Source organism: Cricetulus griseus, chromosome 4, assembly GCF_003668045.3.
Source record: "Cricetulus griseus strain 17A/GY chromosome 4, alternate assembly CriGri-PICRH-1.0, whole genome shotgun sequence".
NCBI lineage: Eukaryota > Metazoa > Chordata > Mammalia > Rodentia > Cricetidae > Cricetulus > Cricetulus griseus.
Window position 1 is genome coordinate 170,888,200 of NC_048597.1, and position 20,857 is coordinate 170,909,056.

General features: G+C 40.9%; 1 protein-coding gene across 4 annotated transcripts in view; it reads right to left on the bottom strand.

Annotated features, from left to right (window-relative positions):
* The window catches only part of Bbs4 (Bardet-Biedl syndrome 4), a 33,773-nt gene extending 18,036 nt beyond the window's left edge, over positions 1-15,737 (bottom strand). For 2 of the 4 annotated variants that reach the window (XM_027414894.2, XM_027414892.2), the window contains exons 1-5: positions 5,587-5,603; positions 4,263-4,344; positions 2,865-2,928; positions 1,696-1,807; positions 122-194 (exon numbers count right to left, since the gene is read on the bottom strand). Coding sequence is in view for 2 of the 4 variants with exons in the window: in XM_027414895.2 (XP_027270696.1) it covers positions 122-194; positions 1,696-1,807; positions 2,865-2,928; positions 4,263-4,342; positions 5,586-5,628; positions 15,628-15,651 (396 nt within the window). In the remaining 2 variants the exon portion in view is untranslated. Of the gene's footprint in view, positions 1-121; positions 195-1,695; positions 1,808-2,864; positions 2,929-4,262; positions 4,345-5,585; positions 5,629-15,627 lie in introns of those variants that run through there. The other 2 variants (XM_027414895.2, XM_027414896.2) reach the window with 2 other exon arrangements.
* Between the last annotated feature and the right edge of the window lie 5,120 nt (positions 15,738-20,857).

Consider the following 20,857-nt stretch of genomic DNA (forward strand, 5'->3'; position numbering starts at 1 on the left):
CTCTACATAATGAATCTGAGACCAGCCAGGGTTATACACATAATGAAACCCTGGCTCCAAAGAAAAAGCCACTTGATAAATGGAACCATTAACATGCTAAGAAAGAAATGGCATTTCTTACCCAATCTTTCTGGTTAAGTTTGGCTGCTTCATTATAAACTTCAGTGGCGGCTTTATGTTTTCCCAGAAGAAATCTGTGAAAATATATTGCCTACAATTATTCATATTTCATTATTTTTGGTTTGTTTTGAGGCAGGTTCTCATGTAACTCAGGCAAGCCTCCAATTCACTGTGTAACCAAGGATGACTTTGAACTTCTGATCCTCATGGCAGCATCTTCAAGTACAAGGATTACAGGTTTGTACTGCCATACCCAGCTAAACCTAAACTCCTTTAAGATTAACTCTACAAGTTCATATTCCACAGTCTTAAAAAATGCTGAATTTTTTTTAAAGAACTTGAGCTGGTTTTATGGGAAAGGCAAGGGACAGTGCTATGTCCCAAGAACAGAAGCTCCGGAGACAGGGTTTGCATCCTCAGTTGTTCTAAGACCTTAGTCTCATACATACCAATGTTGGTGGTACTCTTCTGTAACTACTTCCTATAACATTCTATAAAAATAAACAAAAAAAGTCAAATGACATGCCATTAAGCATGAACTGCCATCATTTATCAACCTCATCCAGTAACGGCATGTCTTTTCCTCCTGAATTCAAGTTTCTTTCCTTGATCATGAATTTGGAGGAAAAAAGAGAGAGAACTAGTTTTTATGTAAAAATGATACAAGTATGAATGGCAATGGAGGGAAGAGCATGGAGACAGCACCGCATGGACACTAGGCCACTCAGAAGAAGTTGATGAAGACTTCAGAAGTGTTTCCACTTAGAAATTTGCAGGCCATAGACTCAAAATACCATAAGCTTATTATATGTCAAATATTCTACTAAATATCAGAACAATAGGCTATGAGTTGCCCATATGATTATAGAGGCATTATGGTATAACACACTATGACAAACAGTGTTCTCATCTAACTAGAAAGATCTGAGTTCCTTAATATTATCTGACTTCCAGATTAATCCATGCTCTTTTTGAAGTCTGCTCTAGTTACTATTCACCAGCCTTCTACTTATCAGGGATCTGGATGCCAGCAACAGGCCCTCCCTAGAATGCATTTCAGGAGAAAGCCTTTTTATTCATTTATTTTTTCTCTTTCTTTCTTTTTTGTTTTCAAGACAGGGTTTCTTTGTGTAGCCATGGAACTAGTTTAGTAGACCAGGCTGGCCTTGAACTAACAGAGATACACCTGCCTCTGCCTCCCAAGTGCTAGGATTAAAAGCTTGTGATATCACCACCCAGCCTTTTTTTTTTTTTTCCCCCAAGACAGGGTTTTTCTGTGTAGCCCTGCTGTCCTGGAACTTGCTCTGTAGACCAGGCTGGCTTCAAATTCAAAGATCCATCTGCCTCTGTCTCCTGAGTGCTAGAATTAAAGCGTATGCTACCATTGCCTGGCTCAGGAGAAACCCGTGCCGCTCCCTGCCCCCCAAAACTATTTCTGTAGAAGAGGCTGGCCTGAAACTCACAGAGATCCACCTGTCTCTGTCTCGTTAGTGCTGGGATAAAAGGTAAGCACCACTACCACCCAGCTAGGAGTAAGGATTTTATGTGGTCTTCTGTGACTGCTCCAATACTCACAAAGATCTGGCCACCTGCTTGAGATTATCAGCACACTGAGGGCTGAGAACAGCACATGTCTGAAAGAGTTCCAGGGATTCTTGGATATTTCCTTCCAGGCGGAAAATCAGTGCTGCCAAGCAAAAGAAAATACAGAAAATAAACCATATTCTTGGAAGAAAAGGCTGGCATCAGAAAAACTGGAGGAGGAGGAGATAAGATAACACATTAGAGAAAGCCTTTGGATAACTTTTATTTTTATTTTTTTTGTTTTTGTTTTTTTGGTTTTTCGAGACAGGGTTTCTCTGTGTAGCTTTGGAGCCTATCTTGGCACTCGCTCTGGAGACCAGGCTGTCCTCGAACTCACAGAGATCCGCCTGCCTCTGCCTCCTGAGTGCTGGGATTAAAGGCATGTGCCACCACTGCCCAGCCTTTTAATCCAACCAGTCATTACCAAATGGGTAAAAGCAAGTAAAGGGTTAGTAAGATAAAATCTGTAATAAGCTAACTTCCACCTACCCACTCTGCCCCCAGCATCTATAACTAGGTAACTGGTCTTTTTGCAGATCACAGAAATTCTTCATAGGAATACTATTTTGGAAGGTTGAAGGTGATTCAATTTGTTAAGAGTATACTACTCTCCCAGTATCCACATGGTGGCTCACAACCATCTAACTCCAGTTCCAAGGGCTCCAATGCTCTCTCTACTGGCCTCCACAAGCACCAGGCATGAACATGATACACAGACATATATTCAGACAAAACACTCAAACATGTAAAACAATAATTTCAAAATATATTTTAAAAGATATTCACCTGGCCGGACCACCTGGCCGGACTTTGGTGGCGCACACCTTTAATCCCAGCACTCAGGAGGCAGAGGCAGGCAGATCTCTGTGAGTTCGAGGCCAGCCTGGTCTCCAGAGCGAGTGCCAGGATAGGCTCCAAAACTACACAGAGAAACCCTGTCTTGAAAAACAAAAACAAAAAAAAAAGATATTCACCTAATGTCATATACTGGCTTCCAGGTGTATGGGCAACACACAGAGAATTGTATTCAAATTTCAAAAGATAGTGAATAAGACTTTTGTGAGACATTATTTGAATTTAAGTATTCCCCAAGTTGTTTGTTTCTCAAGGACCTAGGCTAAATATAATTTTCCAGTAAGAAAAGAAACAATATGTCTTACCTTGGACATAGATAGCATATTCACATAACCCCTGAGTCTCCTGAAGCTGTTCTTTGATCACAGCCTAAAAAATAAGAACACCTGAATTAGTGATTAAGCGTTACCAAGAAAACAGTAGAAATAGACAAGGGGCATGTATGAGATACCGAGGACACTAATAATGACTAATTAGGTATTTCCTTCAGGATTTTTTTTTTTTTATGATTACTTATTTTAGACAGAGGTTAGCACTCTAAGGGCTCTTGGGATATTTCTGTATATCCCTCATTTAGAATACTTTTAGGCTGGAAAGACAGCACAGCAGTTTAGAGCACTTGCTGCTGTTCCAAAGAACTGGGGTTGGATTTCCAGCATCACAACTATAACTCCAGCCCTTGACACCGTCTCTGCCCTCCTTGGGAACTGCTTGCATGTTGTGCACAGACATACATGTATGCAAATATCCAAACACATAAATTGTTTTTAAGTTTTCTGTTTTGTGTTATCTAAAAAAGGAGCCATGCATTGTGGTGCATGCCTACAATCCCAGCAGTCAGGAGGTGGAAACAAGATCAAGAAATCAAGGTCATCCTCTGCTACCTATTGAGTTTGAGGTTAACCTGGGCTACATGAAATCCAGTTTCAAACAAAAACAAAAAACAATAAAATGATGATGACAAATAGGAGATGATGACTACAGTAACCCTAAAGTCTATAAATCACTGTCTTGGCCAAACATGGAGGCCAACACACCTTTAATTCTAGCACTTTAAGGCTAGCCTGGTCTACTTAGCAAGTTCCAGGTTAGCCAGGGATACAAAGTGAGGCCATATCTCAAAAAATCAAATTAAGTTACTATCTGGCTCATGACAGAAAAATTTTCTCAACCCCGATTTAAAATCTAATGAATGAAGCTAGAAAAACAGGAGAAGCCTTCTAAGTACCATTACAGACACTAGGATCCTCTGATGAGCAAACCCCATGGGTTCTATATGGTGATGGGCTCAGCTCAGGTACTTTAGGAGCTAAAAAAAACAGCATCTCTGATTCTAACTCAGAGAATTAAGGAAGTCTTCCCAAAGCAAAAAGTTTCAAACTGTGTTGGCAAGGGGTGGAAGAAAAGCTAAGGCAAAGGAGAGGGTTGGAAAGAGGATGACTAAAAATGTCATACTAAAGGGTGTTAGTTTTAAGTTAGTTTTAAAACTAATTGTGATAGTTTTAAGCAGGAAAGAACTTGGTCCTATTTGCTATACAGAAACACACTGAGAAAGACAAGATTAAAGTCAAAGTTATACATAAAGTTTAAAGCAGGAATGTAGGGGTTGCAAATTCAAGATATTAACTGCCACAGTGTGCTTCAGATCCTGTTAGTGTCTGCCCAGCCAGCCTCTCATTCCCTCCACTGTTGCAGTCTCTCACCTTGCATGCTTCATAATCCTTCCGGATATAGTGGAGATGGATCAGCCAGTTCAGTCTCTCCACAATAGGAAACTCTAAAGCTAGAAATCATATTTTGGCATAACAAACAATATAACCAGTGTTAGATTTTCTCGTTTAGCATGTACTCATGTCTAAACTAACTGTAAGTAATTACAACAGCACATTAAATTCTCCATGGAATTTGGAAATTTATGTAAAGATCTTGTTTTCTGAATTATATTTGTTTATTTTGTGGCTCTCTACGTGTGGGTACACATAACATGCAGAAGTCAGAGGACAATATTGGACAAAGTGGTTCTCTCCTTCCACCATGTGGGTCCTAGAAATTGAATTTGGATCATCAGGTTGGCAGCAGGTCCTTTAATCCACTAAGCCATCTTGCTGACCCTTGGAATAATTCTTGGTTGATATACAGTCCTCTTCTAGGCCTGTGGCCAACTGACCCATGGGTCTGACTCTAAGGAAAGGGTAAAATACATACTGGATTGACAATCACAACATATCCTAGCTCAGTCATTTGGTTATTAAATGAGGTAATGGCAGGATGATTCTCATATCTAGAAATGGTATAAAAATACTAGTAATTATGTCAGATACTTGCATGATTACAACTGAATTTCATAAATCTCAGCTACTCAGAAGGCTGACAAACAAGTATTTTAAGTTCTAGACTAGCTTGAGCTATGCAGTGAGTTTGTGCCAGTCTTTTGCTTGTTTGTTTTTCTGAGACAGAGGTTTTTCTCCCCCACTACCCTGTTTTTGAGACAGCATTTCTCTATGTAGCACTAGCCATTTTAGAACTAGCTATGTAGACCAGGATGGTCTTGAACTCACAGAGATCTGCCTGCCTCTGCCTCCAGAGTGATGGGATTAAAGGTGGGTGCCACCACCACCTGGCTCAGGCCAGTCTTAAACAAAGATAAATAGGGTATGGATTCTTCCCTCAGGAAATAGACATAGCAGAGCCCTGTCTCAAAAAAAAAAAGTTTTAAAGTAAAATTAAATGTCATACTTACTTAGCATACATAAAATTAGTGGAGGTCTGATTTGTACAAGAATTGAATGCGTATTACACAAATAAAAATTAGTGTACATTGATATATTAACCAAACAACATTTAAGTGCATTACAGGTCAATAATAAATCTAATGGGATAAAATAAAAAGCTAGATATTGTGTTAAGAGTTGAACCATTACTGCTTTTCCTAACACTTTACAAAGCTCTAGTGTATATAACAATCAAAGAAACGGGTACATATATGTATATATATATATATATATACAATGAAATTGCATACAGACCTTTTTTTGGTCTGGGTTTTTGAGATTCAGGAACCTGAGTTTTCTGAAATGAAAGAAGTTATCTGTGTTAAAGCAGCCCCATGTATTGCTAATTGAAAGCACATTCATAACAAGAATGATCAGTAACTCACCAGAAATGTACTCAATCCATTAAATGAAGAGATGTATAAAGGGGCATTCTGATTATGCCTTAAACTACCACATTAGTCTTTGGCTATCCAACTTGCTCATAATGTATAATGCATATTATATGTGCATTTATAATGTGTCTTTTTGTTTTGTTTTGTTTTTTGAGACAGGGTTTCTCTGTAGGTTTGGAGCCTATCCTGGCACTCACTCTGGAGATCAGGCTGGCCTCGAACTCACAGAGATCCACCTGTCTCTGCCTCCCGAGTGCTAGGATTAAAGGTGTGTGCCACCACTGCCCAGCTGTACCAAAATTATAATGTACAACATATACTCATATTAATATACTAAATTGTTGTTAGATAACTCATAAAGTATATTTGGTGCTCTACTCGTCTACTCGTCAGCAGCCAAACCAGAAAATGTTTGAATTTTTTTTACAGGGTGTGTGTGTGTGTGTGTGTGTGTGTGTGTGTGTGTGTGTGTGTGTGTGTGTGTGTGTGTGTGTGTGTGTGTGTGTGTGTGTGTCTACACATGTGCATGTGCAGAGGGGACATCCTTCAATTCCCTTCACCCATATAGGTTCCAAGGACCTAACTCTTGTCAGGCTTGGTAGCAAGCCCTTTTATCCACTAAGTCATCTCACCAGCCCATGATCTCTGTTTGACAGAAAGAAGGTAGACAGTTCAGTCAGTAAAGTACCTTTAGCACAAGCATGAAGACCCAAGTTCCAATGGTCAGTACCCAAGTAAAAGCTGGTGCAGGAGCATGTGTGTACTGGGAAAAAAGAATCAAGCAGACCCCTGGAGCTCACTGGCCAACCAGCCTAGCCAAATCAAAAACTCCAGGTGCAGTGAGAGGTTTAAAAATAAGGTGGAGAGCAAGAGAGGAAGACACTGGACATGAAGATAATGTACTACACTGTTAACTTATTAGAAAAATCTTTAAATGGATTTTTTTATCACTTCCCTAATTTTATACATTATACACATGATATGGGCCAGTTGTGGTGGTATACACCTTTAATCTTCAGGAAGGCAGAGCCAGTAGGATCTCAGAATTAGAGACTAGCAATCTATCTAGGACAGCCAGTGCCATATAGTGAGACCCTGTCTCAAAACAAAAACAAGAACAGCAAAAAGATTTGGATGCCTTAATATAAGGGGGAGGGGAATATTGGCTGTAATTTTTTCAGAATAAAAAGACACTTTAAAATATTTGTTTATTCTGCTGGGCATCGGTGACACATGCCTTTAATCCCAGCACTCGGGAAGCAGAGGCAGGTGGATCTCTTAGAGGCTAGCCTGGTCTACAGAGGGAGTTCCAGGACAGCCTCCAAAAGAATACAGAGAAAAGACACCCTGTCTCAAAAAAAAACCAAAAATAAATAAATAATTGTTTATTTTATATATATGAATGTTTGCCTGTATGTATGTGTACTGTGTGTATGTGTGTATGTGTTACCCACAAAGGTCAGAAGAGGCACTAGATCCCCTGGAAATAGTTACAGATGGTTGTGAGTCACCATGTGGGTGCTGAGAATGTAATCTGGGTCCTATGCAAGAACAACAGCAAAAGATCTTAACCACTGAGCCATCTCTCCAGTCCCAAAACAAAAAAATTTTAAAAGGTATAGCGTAGGCTGGCCTAAAACTCATGATCCTCCTACCTCTGCCTCTTCAACATATACTACCAGTTGTATTTCCATAACTGGCAAAAGAAATTCCACACTCTGATATATCATGAAAAAAGGTACCAAGCCAAGCATGGCAATGCAGGCCTATAATCCCATCACTTGGAAGGTTGAGAAAGCCAGTTAGCCAGTTTGAGGCTAACCACAGATACATAAGCAAACCCTGTTTTTTTTTTTTTTAAAAAAAAATAGAACTGGAGATGATGTCTCAGCCGTTTAAGAGCACTGACTATTTTTACAGAGGACCCAGGTTCAATTCCCAGCATTCATGGGGTGACTATGTGGGCATCAGGCACACAGGAGGTGCACCCACACATATTCAGATAAAACCCCCATACATGTAATCTTTTGTAAAAAACTAAAAATGGAATAATAATAGCAACAAAAAAGAAGTACAGCAAGGGTAATAAAAACTGTATACTAAGTAATTCCCACTGAAATTCAGCCCTAACTCAACAAACTCTAAAGGGCTGAGATGTCACACAGTGGTAAAGTACAGGCCTAGCATGTATGAGATCCAGGCTTATTTCTCAGTTGCACAAATAACAACAGTAATAATAATAATAATAATAATAATAATAATAATAATAATAATAATATTAGGCAAACATAGAAGACTCAGAATTTCAGTTTATAGACTCTTAAACTTTTAAAGAAATTACATTAGGAAATAAGAGAACAATCATAGAATGAATGAAATAAGCAAATATATTGGTAAAAGCATGTGAGTATTCTCAGCACCTTGCTACACAAAGGAAAATTGTAGCTTGTGGGTATGTACAAGGCAGAAGTACAAAACTAAAAACACTGGAATAAATGGGCAGGTAACAATGGGCTGTAAAGTTTCTGATGATTCCTGTAGCATGCAGAAATTAAGACTGCATTCTAAAATGTCTTCAATACTCACAAAATGAAATTGCTACGTGGCTGTTCTCTCTTGGAGGAAGGAGGGAATCTTACTAGACTCAAGGAGTTCAAGAAACTTACTGTTCTTATGAAGCTCAAGATTCACACACACAAGGTCATGAAAGTAGTAAATAATTGCTGGGGAGACTTACTGAAGCTATGCAGGAATGCAGGTTTGGGGAGTCATCACCAATTCTAAGGTGGGCTTTCCTGTGACATAAATGCCTTTAGGTCACCTATGTTCCCAAAAGTAACCCTACACAAACTCACTGGTTCACCAACTAGTCAAGGAGAATCATTTCTTTGGTTTGTTATTAGCGCCTATTTAGTGAGGAAATGTTTGTTCATATAGCCCCAAGAAAAGTTTCACAACATAACTGGTACCCAAACAGGAACTAATAGAACCAAAGAGGCGTGGGGAAGAGTGGTTGCATGGTCCCTGTGATGATGGGTGAGAAGACATGTTAACTGAGGCTGATTTGTCTGAGGGTGGAGCAAGGCTAATCCTGACATGGCTATCTTTCCTAGATAGAATGGCATATTATGCCTCCTTCCTATAGTGGCAGTTACATGCATCCTGCAATGGGTGATCAAGACCACACCATCTAAGACTGAAGTGTCCTTACAAAGTATGGTATAGTATATAATATGGGGTGGCAAAATTCCTTAATAAAGGGTGACCACCATATACATATGAGGATGCTTCCAACCCACTAATGTACTAAAGAATACACTACAGTCTCTGAAATAGTGCATATGTTTAAGGGACAAGACCTTAAACAGACTGTAGTAGCTATTGTGTAGACTTTACTGTGGGCAAGAAGACATATAACGGAGGCTCAGCTGTCTGCCCCAAAGAACTTGCCTACATTCAAAAAAAGACATAGGTACTGTCCTCTACATCAGCCTCTGATCTGGCAGGAAAGAGGAGGGTATGATGGAGATGCTACCTTGCCATGTCTTACAGCTGACAGGATATAAGGGAAGGAATACAAGTCAGATCTGAAGCACTCTGTTTAGGACCCAAGAACTTGGAACCCATGGGTAGAACTGGAGTGTAGAAGAACACAGAAGTGAGAAGATGCCCCTCAAGTCTGACCTTCAAGACAAAGGAAGGGGAAAGCCCATAATTCAGAGTGCAGAGGCCTCAATAATGGCCCTGAATAGTAAACTGTGATACTGAGGAAATATTCTGCACCAGAACTCTTAGACTGGGGGAAGACTTTTAAACAGGGAATCAAAGAGTTTCTCATAGTCTAAGACTATAGACATGGAGGTGGATGTGTTAGTCCAAATGCCATGCAAGCAGAAAAACAGTAATATAACTATCCATCCTTCCTTGAGCCACAGGCTGCATAACCTAAGGCAATACAAGGAAAATAAAGTCTCTGATTGACTGGCTCACAGGAGTCATTAGGGACATTTGGTTATTACAGGCTAAGGCCCCTGGAAGACAATAGAGGGACAGACATTACTGAGGGATTAGGCATGAGAAAGGCAGGATTTTATGCCCAGTCTACTGGGCCTGAAAGGACTGTAAGATGGCTCAAAAAGTCTAACAACTTGAGTCCAACCCCCAGGATCCACACAGTAGGAGGTGCTCTGCCCTCCACATGTGTGTTACTGCAACATGCACACACGCACGCGCACGCACACACACATGTAAATAAATACAAAAAGTTTTAAAGAAAGAAGGACCAGTGAGATGGCTCAGAAGGTGAAAGCTTTGGCCTCACAAGCCTGACAACCTGAGTTCAATCACTGCAAGCCACAGTGGAAACAGAAAACTGGATCCCAAAAGCATGCTGTAGCACATGGGTACCTACACTCACACACACACACACACACACACACACACACTCTCTCTCTCTCTCTCTCTCTCTCTCTCTCTCTCTCTCTGATGGCTAATATTGGGTGTCAAATTGATTACATCTGGAATTGACCAAACTTAAGCAGCTGGACACACCTATGAGGGATTTTTTCTGGGCTGGATCATTTGGGGTTAGAAGATCCACACTAAATCTGGGCCGTACCTTCCGTTGACAGACTACAGAAGGAAGCTTTTGCTTTTTGCCTGTTTGCTCTCAGTCTCACTGGCAAGTTCATCTATCCTGTTCTAGAGCCATTCTTTCATTGGTGCTAGAACCTACTTCTTTGGGATACCAGTGCAAACTAAAGACTGGAATTTAGGAAATCTAGGATTTCCCTGGGACCCCAGAACCAGATTGGGACTGCTGAGACATCCAGTCTCATGGACTGAACAACTACCAGATCCTTGGCCTTTCTTTTCAGAGACAAGCCATTGCTGAGCTACTTAGACCAAAGTCTGTAAACCATTAAAAAGGGAACCTAATTCAGCAGGTACTCAGGACAGGCATGGGGCTTTAGTGGTTTTGTTGGATGTGATCTTTATGAGGTAGTAGAGGTCCTTGAAGATATAATTTAATAGGCATATATATAAGTTTAGTTTGTAAGGTGCTAAAGCATCTAAATAGGGATGACAGAAAAATAAAGCAGAGAATGGATTCTGTCCAGGACATTACAAAGCAGATGTGGTAAGACTTGTGTTGAACAAGAGTTGTCAGTGAAAAAAATAACAACAACAAAAATGTGGTGCCAGTAAACTTCTGGGGAACTTTAAAGCCCAAGCAAAAATTTTACAGAATGCATCAATAACTTAAAAAAAAAGTGGAAGTAAAAAAAAGATTAAGTTTGTTCCAGAGGTGAACAGCTATTTCTCCAGAGTATGTGGTGTCCATTTCTTCCCTGTAAGAAAATAAACTGCAGGTAGAGTTCATGCAGGCCAGGATTCTTCCAACAGTCTAGTAATGGAAAGGTAAGTGCCACAGTGCTGGCCCAGAGCCTGCTGGACTCAGAGGCAGCTCCAACAATTAGCATAGCAAGCAAAACTGTAGCCCTGCTTCCCGTTGGGCATGAGCCAAGCTTACCAGCACAAATCAGCCTCAAGGTGTACATCAGCACCCAGGATGCTCATGGAAATGACTGTAGGCTATGGAGGACTAGCCATCCATGCAACTGTTGTATCCAACATTGCTCTTTGAGCAAACAATCGACACAAGTGATGAGATCTTTACATACTATATTGAACCTTACTAACATTTCATTTTTAGCATCTCCTTAGCCACCAAAGACCATCTGGCACTTGCTTGCAGCAGACAACAATGGGCTTTTAGTGATCCTACCAACCCTCTATAAAAAATTTTCATTAGTGCTGGGAGATGCCTCATGGAGAAAATGCTTGCTCTGCAAGTGTGAAAATTGGAATATAGATTCCCAGAACCCACATAGAAGCTGGGTATGTGTGGCAGGCAGAAACAAGATCCTCTAAGAAAGCTGGCTAGCTAGACTAGCTGACTGGCACAATCTGAGTCCAAATGAGAGACCCTGCCTCAATTAACAGAAGTAAAGAGCAACAGGGAAAGACCAGATATCATACCTTTGGGCCTCCACATGCATCATGTGCACAGTCACTCACCACAGATGTAAGCCCACACCACATATAGAAACATACATACACACAGCATGCACACAAATATATGCAAAAGAAAAGCTTTTGTTATATAATACTAGGTGTTGAGAGCCTTACAGATTTCAAAAAGCATCTGGAAAGGCAATAACAATAGCAATCAGGGAATCAGAATAAAAGCGTGCATGGACGGGAAAGGGCACTCAGGAGACATGAAGGTTGTTGGGTAAAAATCCTAGTATAAGGGGTTGGCTGCCTCCCATGAGTTACTGGCTAAGGAGGCCCCTAAGACCTCTAAAACAATACAGGCTACTGCTACTGCTGTCGGAGGCAAGCCAGAACTATGAACTATAGAGGGAGGACTCTACTGCTTAAAACACCACACACTTCAGTTGGAGGACATGGAAATATCAGGGTGGGGGTTGACCTGGGAGTCCCAGCTTTGCTGGCTGGCTTTTCACATGTGGAAAAGCAATATGTGGCAGGTGAGGGTGGGGAGATGACTGTTGCTAACAGTCCTGCTCTGTATGGACCTGCAAGCTCCACTACCCACATGCACTAGGGTAGTCAATTACTTCCTCAATGGTTAGGATACTACTGGAACATTATTAAAGGCTTCAAAGCATCTCTCTTCCTACTTCCTCCCCATTCCTCCTTCCCTTCCTCCTACTCCCTTTCCCTAGGCCTCTTTTGATCTGTTCTCTTCCCAAGACATGCCATAGGTACTAGAATTTCTCTTCTCTAAGACAGGTCATAGGAATCTGAATCTCCCTTGGCCTTGGTACTGCTGGCCAGTAAAGAGATTCTTTATCCAATCTGATACACTATCAATACCCTCCCCCCATTCCAGATCATATTCTAAGAATGCTGCACAGAGGCCAAGACTGACTAGACCATCACTGCTGGGTTTCCCCACTCAGCCTATTAGCAATCATCCTTTTTTTAAAAAAAGATTTTTTAATTTTATATGTGTGTTTTTGCTTGCATGCATGTCTGTGTGCCACATGCATGCCTGGTGCCCTCAAGTTAGAAGAAATAGTTAGATTCCCTGGAAATCGGAGTTATGGATGGCTTTGATCACCGCAGGGATGCTAGGAAATTGAACCTGGATCCTCTGCAAGAATAAGCGCTCTTAACCACAAAGCCATCTCTCCAACTCAGCAATCATCCTTATATAGTGAAGTAGGCATAAAAATTCCAAAGGGCAAATTTTAGTTTCTGGAGAGATAACACATAGGAGTTCCTGGGCAGAAAGCTGAAGGAGGCATGAAACTCTGAGTTCCTTCTCTCCCATACCTTGTCCCATATGTCTCTTCATCAGAATCCTTTATAATAAACCAATAAATAAGCATCTTGATTTAAACAACCACCTTCTCAGAGGCAAATGAACAAGTTGCAGCTCAGCTGGCCCAGGAAGGAGGCAATTCTGGAGGCTGAGCTCTGGACATGTGGTACTGTCAGAACAGAATTAAATTTAAGAGGACATCCAACTAGTATCTGCTGCTGCTGCAGAACTGCTTCCTTGTTTAGTGTTCGAGGGAAACCCCACATATACATTTAGTATAGGAAGCAATATGTCTTATTGGTGTATATAGAAGAAACTGAGTCTAAGGCTTATTTTCTCCTTAAAAATGAACAGAAAATTAAGGGGAGGTATTTGCTTTACAAGACCCCCAAATGTCAACCCAGAGTATGGTTCTTGTGCTTAAAAGTTCACCCTAAGAAAGGCTTGGTGCTACACTGGGTTCCTGAACACCTAGTGTAATCTCCAGATGGCAAGTTAATATAATAAAGACTTTCTATTGGCTTAAATCGATGTCTGAGCAGTCTTCTCTGGTGGCTAACCCACAACAATAGTGCCAATACCTTAAACCCAGTAACATTAATCATACTCTAATTTTTAGTTTATACATTGAGCTTCCTTCTCTGTATTGAGTTTTCTGATTATAGACTGCTGTGATTACTCTGCAAATAAAAGGGCAAACAACAGAGGGCCCTACCTAAGAAAACACTAAATTATAAAACTGTCAACCAGAGACAGGTAATTTAGTCTTTATTTTCCATGGTGTTTTCCAAATATAATTAAAAAACAACCCTAAAATCATTCTATTAGTGCAGGCAGGGTTTGAAAGGCAGCAATAAAGTAAGGGACAAGGTTTCACATTTGAGATTTCTCAGAAATCTGATCCAATTATGAACATATTCCTTAAAAAAAAAAAAACATTAAAACTAGATGATAGGCAGTGGTGATGCACACCTTTAATCCCCGAACTCGGAGGTGGAGGCAGGTAGATCTCAGTGAGTTCCAGGATAGCTAGGATTGTTACACAGAGGAACCCTGTCTTAAAAAAAACAAAACCAACCAACACCAAAAACACACTAAACTAAAAATAGAATAATAAGGCCTTGCCCAGTGGCAAGAGCTTGGTGCTGAGACAAGAGAATGGCAGTTTGATGCTTTCCTGGGAAATGTGAGAAGACCCTATCTCAAAACAACAAAATATCCCTATGATCCAGCTATCCTATCACTGAGTACATACCCAAAGAAAATATAGCCATTGTATCAAAGAGATACTGTGCATCTATTGCAGCACTGTTCACAGTATTAAAGTAGAGAATCAAGGTAGGAGCCCAACGATGGATTAAAAACAAATGGGAAAATAAATTGTGGTATGCATATATCATTTAGTCATGAAAAAGAGTGGGGTCTAATCTGCAGCACTGTGGGAAAAATTATACTAAGCAAAATCTACCAAGCAGAGAAAGCCAAGGCACCTTCTTGCTCCGATGTGGAAGCTAAAAAAGTTGGTTTTATGGGAAAATAGAGTAGAACAAGAGGTTGGGAAAGTAGGAGAACAAGAAGTTAGGAAAGAGAGAAGACGGAGTGGGAGAAAGGTTCAATAATAGTAATCAAATGCCTATAGGTAGGAGGAGCAAATGTTGACGTCCTGCAGCACAGTAGGTCGGCCACTGTTCACAAGTTATAACCTATAAAGAACTAGGGGGGAAAGGAATTTACAGGTTCCAAACCCGCAAAGAATAAATGCTAAACTAGAAACGCTAATTTACACTGATTTGACCATTTTACTCAGTACGGGCGTGCTGAATTATCATCACACTGTACCTCATAAAAAAATTCAGCTGGGAGTGATGACGCACTCCTGTAATACCTGCACTAGGGAGATTAAGGTTGAGGATTGAGGCAAATCCGAAGCCAGCCTGGACTACATGGCAAATACTATGTATATACAAGACCGTCACAAACAAGCAAGGACGTGAGAGATGTACAGTGATGCAAAAAGCCGATTACTAACGGGTCAGCCTGAATTCACGTCGGCTGTTTTGTGGAATTGACTAACACAGAATTAAACAGTTGAATTCTGAAACAGCACATTTCCAAAGCATAATCACAAGAGAAAACATGGGCCGGAAGCAGTGGGAGAGAGGGCAGGGGCGATGAGAGCTTCCAGGCTTCGTCCTATCAAATTTCTAACCCATGGGTTATCAAAAACTGTCTAGCAAAGGTGCAGTACGCCCCCGACCAAAACACAAAATACTAAAGAGTAGGAAAAACACCCAAGTCCAGTGAAAAAGGAGCTCTTCTACCTAAGCGGAGGAGCAGTCCCAGTACAGACCAAGCGCTCGCTGCACAGGCTCGCGTTCGCCCAGACGCCCAGCCTGGCAGGGAGCGCGACCTGGCCGCGTCGCTTCACCATGGCGAGGGGCTCGGCGTACGCACTTGCCCGGCCTCGGCGCCCCGCCCGGCCTCACCGCCCTGCCGGGCCCCGCCTCGAGGCGGCCAAGATACCTCAGACAATCTCAGAGCTTACCATCCTAAGCTTCTCCTCAGCCATCTTGGCTCCGCCCACCGCTGCGCGACCGGAAGCCAACCGTTTCCCGGACGCTCAGCAGATCCGGAAGTTGTAGGCCGAGGAATGGAGGAGGAGGAACCTGAGCCAGGAAGGAAGTAGGGTGCTGAGTGGAAGGTAGGTCCGGCGAGTTGGTAAACTCCTGCAGTCTCCACAGAGTGGAGGCTGCCACAAATGGCATAACTCGTAAGGAAAAGGTGAGGGAACGCGCAGCCCTAGGTCAGACATGATCGCTGCACCGGTCTGGACGACTTTAGAGTGTAGCATGTCAGTCAGATATTAGATAACGAAGAAACAGTTCACTCTATTCCTAAACATACAAAAATAAAACTGCCAGGAAGAGAAATAATGCAAGAGATTTGATGTACCTCTTAATGTTGACAACAAAATTTTTCACTGACATATTTGTGAGGAAAACATGCTTTCTTCACACCAGTGGAAATGAATTGGCCAAACTTTCAATAAGAGCAGCTTAGCAACAACTACCAAAGTTAAAAATACACATAACCTTTAACCCAATTGTTTCAATTATAGGAATTTATTCTATATGTATAGACATGAGACATGGCTTTACATACAAAGATATCCAATGCATCATTGTTTGGAATAAACCAAAGCCTGAAAAACAACCCAAATTCCCAACAATAGAAAGTAAATAAAGTTCATATTATGTGGCATATGAAAAGAGGCAATTGTTTACATGATAAGAATTGCCAAGGCACACTAACAGATAATGACAACATGCAAAAGTGCATATAGTACTTATGTTAATAAAGAAAAAGCAAAATAAAGACTTGTATACACAGTTCTTTATTAGAAAATATTTCTGGAAGGATATTCAGATATTAAAAATGGCTACCTCAAAGGAGAACTGGGTAGCAGGGATGCAAAGAACAGAGGTAGACTTTTTACAACTTTAATTTTACACTATATGGACAGAATATCCATGCCAGTAATAAAGATAAAATAATGAAATGTACCACATTCAGGTTGTGATAACGGCTAAGGAGAAATGTAGAACAGTAGGAGAAAATAATCAGGGGTTTCAACCTAAACTAGCAAGGCAAGCTTTTTCTAGGTTAGAGATTTTAAATTACATATGAAGAATAAAGCATTATTAGCTAGAGGAAACAGGTTTCAGAAATGTGCAGCCCAGGGAAGAATTCTAAGGCAGAGGAAGAAATTGTGTCAACACCCTGAGGATGGAAAAAGCTTGGCTAGTTTGCAGCACAAAAGAGGACAGTATTGCTGGAAAAGAAAACACTGAGAAAGTGTTGGTTCCTATGGTTGAGGAGGTTATACGGTCCAATGGTGTAGACCCAGCAAGGCCATATGAAGGGATCTGTTAGAAAGGGTAGTGGGAAGGCACTACAGAGTTTTGAGCAAGGAAGGCCTTGATCAGAATGAACAGTTAAAGAGTTCTTGTTAACTTCTCAGTGGAGAATGAAATAAGAATGCCAAGAATTAGCAGGGTGCAGGAGCAAGCATTTAATCCCAGCACTTTGGGAGGTGGAGGCAAGTGGATCTTTGTTTGAGGCCAGCCTAGTCTACAAGACAAAGTTCCAGAATAGCCAAGGCTAAATAGTGAGACCCTATTTTAAAAATTTTCAAGAATTGATAATAAGAGAGATTAGTTTGCCTGGACAAAAGAGATGGCACACACACACGACACAAAAAGCAGGTGGATGGTGGCACACAGCTGTAACCATGGCACTTGAGAGGCTGCAGAAAGACCAGAAATTCATGAACAGCTTTAATAACATAGCGAGTTCCAGGTCAGCCTGTCTGGCTACATGAAACACTGTCTCAAAAAAATAAGTAAATAAATAAAAAGGAGGCCTGGCAATCCTAGCACTCAGGAAGACGATAAACAGGAGGATTTTCATGAATTTGAGGTTACTGTGGACTGTATGTGAGTTCCAGGATAGGCTCAGCTATATGGTAAGATTTTGTCTCCAAAACAAATAGGCCGGTCACAGTAGCAAATGCCAGTAATCCCAGCATTTAGGAGGCAGAGCCCAAAGGATTACCCAAGATAAGGCCGTCTAGTCTATATAAGAAATGTAGGAAGTAGCTAGAGTAAACCTATGATCATAGAAATTAATCTTGATGAATGAGGGAAAGAGATTCATGTCAAAGAAATATTGCCAGGTTTTTAACCTCAAAAACAAATTAGGTGCAGCCATGGCTATACAAAGAAACCTTGTCTCCAAAAAACAAAAATAAAAGGCAAAAACAAATTAGGTGAATTGTTCAGCCAGATGCTAAGAAGCGCCTTAAGGATGATATTAGTAGAAAGTTAATGATCTTATTTCCCTCCTTGGATGGGGCCCTGTAAGGATAAATGATAATGTTTTTAACATGTAGAAGCCTTTATTATATGTTTTAAATTTACATTTATTTATCATGAGGAGGGGTGCATATACTATGTCACATATGTAGAGGTTAGAGAACAATTCAGGGAAGTCAGTTCTCTCCTTCCACTATCAGTCCTGAGGATGGAATTCAGATCATTGGACTTGGCAACAAGCATTGTTACCCACTGACCCATGTTACACAAACCTTTGACCCCAGGCCTTAGGAGAAAGGTATAACTTTTTTTATTGCAAGGGCTACCATTTTCATAAAAAGGGCATTAGTTTCTCAAACTGCATTCATCAAACTTAGTGTGTTTCAATTAGGTAATTAGAATGTCCTGAAAAAAAAAATCCTAGAAATTTCTTAGAGCATGTTTTGTGTGTCACAGACACATCTTCATTTCCCTTAGCAAACTCTCAATAATGTGGCCCTGCTTATCAGACTGTTCAAATGATGTAGTTGATTTTTTTTTTATGGTGGCAGGAGAGGAATTAAGCATAACTTTCTGGGGCTGGAGAGATAGCTGAGCAGTTAGGAGCACTGACTATTCTACCAGATGACCCAGGTTCAATTCCCAGCACCCACATGGTAGCTACAACCTCTCTGTAACTCTAGTTCCAGAGGACCCAACACCCTCACCCAGGTTTTTAATTTTGTATGCATTTAAAGAGAAAGAAAAAAAGAAAATTAAAAAGCATAACTTCCATCTTTTCAGTGTAAGTTTAAAGAAGCTACAGCTCCATTTCTCCATTTTTAGTATTTTAATTTCTGGAATTTAAGATCCCCAGCCAACTTTGTTCTGATGCCACCTGCTGGGCAAATCTCCAGAATCTCAGGCCTCTTTAAAAGTATCCAGTCCTCCCAGGACTCACACTCCCAAGAATACATTCAACATTGTAGGAAAATGCCACTTAAAAAAAAAAAAAAAGTGTTCATATTTTTCAAAAATCCTTCATGAAATATTTATTAATGATAGCACAAACAGTAATCAGTGGAGAATGTGGGCAAAGCATAAATAGTGCTTTGCTTGTGAGAAAAAATAATAGACACATTCAAATGTCCATCACCAAGAAAGTTTAAATGAATCAAGACAAGATGCTACTATAAGATGTATTATGCTTGTAAGAATTCTTGAAGATGTTAAAGAAAAACGCAGGTTCAGATTATACAGGGGAAAGGTGAAGAAAATATGCGTGTGTTGCTCGAATTCTAGTCTTCATAATAAAAACTCGGGAGTCAGCGATCAGGGTGAAGCTGAAAGATCAGAAAAGCAAAGCAGCCAGCCACTAGCTCTTGCCTCTACCTCAGATCGAATAGGCAATCCTGTCTCCACGAGTCCTCAGACTGTCTGCCTACATTGCACAGCTCCTCAAACTGCACTAAGCTCCTATCTCCTCTAGCTTTATATTCTTCTCTGCCCAGCCATATCCCTTCCTGTAATCCCCTCCTCAGTGTTGGGATTAAAGGAATGTTACTACAATTGCTGGGATCATCTTTGTGTGAGCTCTGTTTCTTTTAAACTGGATCAATTTCATATAGCCCAGGTTGGCCTTGAACTAACAGAGATCCATTTGCCTTTGTCTCCCAAGTACTGGGATTAAAAGGTGTGTACCACCATTGCCTGGCCTTTATGGCTAACTAGTGTGACTACCTTTGCAATTTGATCTAAATGCAAATTTTATGTTAGATCATAAACAAAATGGCACCACAGGTATGCTTCCATTTGTAGATTTAAAAAAAAAAAAATCACTGGGCCTGGAGAGGTGGTTCATCAGTTAAGAGCACTTGTGGTTCTTACAGAAGATTGGAATTCAGTTCCAAGCACCCCCATCAGGCAACTCAACTACCTGTAACTCCAGTTACATGGTATCTGATCCCCTCCCCCACCTTCTGTCTTCTATGGTACACATAGAAACAGTCCTTCATGTACAAACACATAAAATAAAAAGAATATGCTGGGAAGTGGTGAAGAGCACTCATTTTTGTTTTGTTTTAGTTTTCATTTGTCAAGACAGGATTTTGTTGGTAGCCTTGGCTATCCTGGAACTCCATCTGTAGACCAGGCTCACCTTGAAATCATAGAAATCCACCTGGTTCTGCCTCCCAAGTGTTGGGATTAAAGCCATGTGCCTCTACTGCCTGGCCCAATGCATTTATTTTTGCAGAGGACCCAGGGTTGGTTCCCAGCACCCACATGGTGGCTCAAAACTGCCCATAATTCCTGTTCCAGGTGATCCTCTTCTGATCACCACAAGCACCAAGCACATAAGTGCAAGTAAAATACTCATAACACATAAAATATATAAATCTCAAAACAATTTTAGGCCTGGAGAGTTGGCTCAGTAGTTAAGAGCACTTGTTCTTGCAAAGGACACAGGTTCAATTCCCAGAACCCATATATAGGCTTACCACTTCCTTGGGCACCAGACATGCATGTAGTGTACCAACATACAGGCAAGCAAAGCACTCACGACACACAAAATAATTACAAAAACAAAACAAAACACTTTTAAGAAAGAAGTGGAGCTGGGTGGTGGTGGCAAACGCCTTTAATCCCAGCACTCAGGAGGCAGAGGCAGGTGGATCTCTGTGAGTTGGAGGCCAGCCTAGTCTATAAGTGAGTTCCAGGACAGCTAGGACTACACAGAGAAATCCTGTGGAGGGGGGGAGGAGCGGGGAAAGGGGGGAAAAGCTGGGTAGTGGTGGCACATGGCAAATGTCTTTAATCCTAGCACTTAGGATGCAGAAACACGTAGGGTGGATCTCTGAGTTTGAAGCCAGCCTGGTCTACAAGAGCAAGTTCCAGCACAAAAAGGGCTACATAGAGAAACCA